This window comes from Aulonocara sp. 'chitande type north' Nkhata Bay, linkage group LG4 (assembly GCF_057382095.1).
Source record: "Aulonocara sp. 'chitande type north' Nkhata Bay isolate Kocher_YH1m ecotype deep benthic linkage group LG4, A_spYH_male_GT1.1, whole genome shotgun sequence".
NCBI lineage: Eukaryota > Metazoa > Chordata > Actinopteri > Cichliformes > Cichlidae > Aulonocara > Aulonocara sp. 'chitande type north' Nkhata Bay.
The window spans coordinates 6,850,147-6,852,333 of NC_141347.1; the positions used below are offsets into that span (position 1 = coordinate 6,850,147).

The window sequence follows — 2,187 nt, forward strand, 5'->3', positions numbered from 1 at the left end:
CTGCTGGCACTCTGTCCTTCTACAGAGTCTCCTCTGACACTCTGATCCACCTCCACACCTTCAACACCACATTCACTCAAACTCTTTATCCTGGGTTTACAGTCTGGCATACTGGTTCCTCAGTGTCCCTGTGCTGATCCAACAGACAGTTTCCATGACTGCAAGTGTTGAGTGGAAAAATGCTACATTGCATTATTGCATCCTCTCACCACAGGAGGCGCTGTTGGCACCACTGATTGCTGATCAGCTGTTCTCTGATGATCTGATTGATACTGTGAATAACGGGACTCACTGAACTCTGTGACACAGTGAAGATTACAGAGTTTAACTTCACCCTTTAAGACTGACCACAGAACCAAGTCCGCCAGAGCTTTTGTTATATTTTTACATGCTGTGGAGCCATTTGTGGGAGCATTTCAAGTTGCTATACATCAATACAACTGTTATAGCCCTAATTTTAATAATATGTATGCATTAAGTCCATAGTAACTACATAAACTGCAAAAAAACCCTCTGCTCATCCATCTCTGTGTGTATCAGGATACATTTGGTTCATAATACACAGAAAAATCAGAGTTATTACCTGTAATAAATGTGAAAGATTCCTGCAGTGATAACCAGGCAGGACTGAAACACATCCAAGCTGTCACCACGGTAACAGCACCGCCCATCCACAGGTGAGGGGAGGAGCAAAAAGAGGGACTTTGACCATTTTATACTAAAAACACTCAACTAATGTTTCTAATATGAAACAAATAAGCCCACATTAATGTGAGCGTTTATTAAATAATAATAATGATGATTTCCTCCTGATCTCATTTCCACAGCAGAGAAAACTGTGGTGTATATTGAGGTGGAGGGTGTGGTCTGTGGCTCAGGTGTAGAGTGAGGGTGGGGTGCACCACAGCAGCATGCTGGGACTGCTGAGGGTGGAGGAGGGAGTGATGATGACATCAGAGCTGCAGCACAGAGACCAGTGAACACACAGTCTGTTCATCTTTGCATAGATACAATATACAGCACAATATTGAATGACAGACACGCTGTGGGAGCTTCCACAGATACACTGACGTCAGCATCCAGAGTCCTCCTGCTGCTCCCCCCTCAGAGCCCCGTGATCAGCACCAACACATTCAGTTAGATGACAGAGTCCAGCTGCAGCTAGAATCAGCTCCCCTCTGTGAACAACAGCACAGCGTCAGTGTTTCACACTCAGTGAAAGGAGGAAACAGCAGAAGAACACCATGTGTGCTACGTTTCCCAGGACACACTACAAACTGCACAAATACAGAGCAGCACGTGGAAGGACCTGGAGCTGCATTTACAGAGCTGCAGACAGCGTGATGTCCTGTATGGACAGGTGGAAGGAACCAAGTCCTCAGCTGGAACACTCGTGTTTGTCCACAGACAGGAAACACAGCAGGAAACTTCCTCACAGAAGTGCAGCTCATGGATAACACACTTCCTGTCAGTCAGAATGAGGCTGCAGCCAAACACAGAAAGGTGTTTTTGTCCAGATGAGCCCAGAGAAGAAACACGAGTGTTCACAGACATCAGAAGCTCAGAGAGGTGAAACATGAGGTTGGAGTCCTCGTCAGCATCCAGAAGAGCTGCTGTGAAACCCTGAGTACTCATGACAGACTCTGATGGCACAAACACATCATGATTCAAACAGAAAGACAAACATGGAGCTCCTGATCCTCCTGCATGAGAACAAGCTGACATGAGCGCTGTGTCTGAGAGTGTCTCCCTGTCACAGTGACAATAACACAGCTGCTGCTCACAGTCATTAAACTGACCTGAGGTCAGCTGTGCTCCTTACATATGAACCATGTGACCTCACATCAGTGCTGTGGATGACTGTAGTCATAGAAGAGTAGAGCTGTAGCAGGTGGTGTGAGGAGGAGGTGGTGTATTCTAGTTAACGCAGTACTGAAACACTCCAGCAGAGGGCGCTGTTAAGTCCTTATTGTAACACAGTTACTGTGTGCAGTTAGACTTCATACATAATCTGCACTTATTTCCATCAGACATGCTGTCAGTAAATGATTGGTTTCTATTGATTCTACTTCCTGTTGACTCGTTTGATGACAGTGAAACAATCACAGCTGATTGTGTGATGATGTAAACTGTCACTGTTACATTCAGTGTGTGTGACATAATGTTAGTGCAGGCTGATAACAGCCT

At 45.5% G+C, this 2,187-nt stretch overlaps 1 protein-coding gene across 1 annotated transcript in view; it reads left to right on the forward strand.

The window, feature by feature from the left end:
• The window catches only part of LOC147331868 (stonustoxin subunit alpha-like), a 20,437-nt gene extending 19,857 nt beyond the window's left edge, over positions 1-580 (forward strand). Inside the window, exon 3 of the mRNA XM_086290471.1 lies at positions 1-580. This exon is cut by the window's left edge and continues 405 nt beyond it. Within this exon, the coding sequence (XP_086146597.1) occupies positions 1-137 (137 nt within the window). The 3' untranslated portion in view covers positions 138-580.
• The last annotated feature ends 1,607 nt before the right edge of the window (positions 581-2,187 follow it).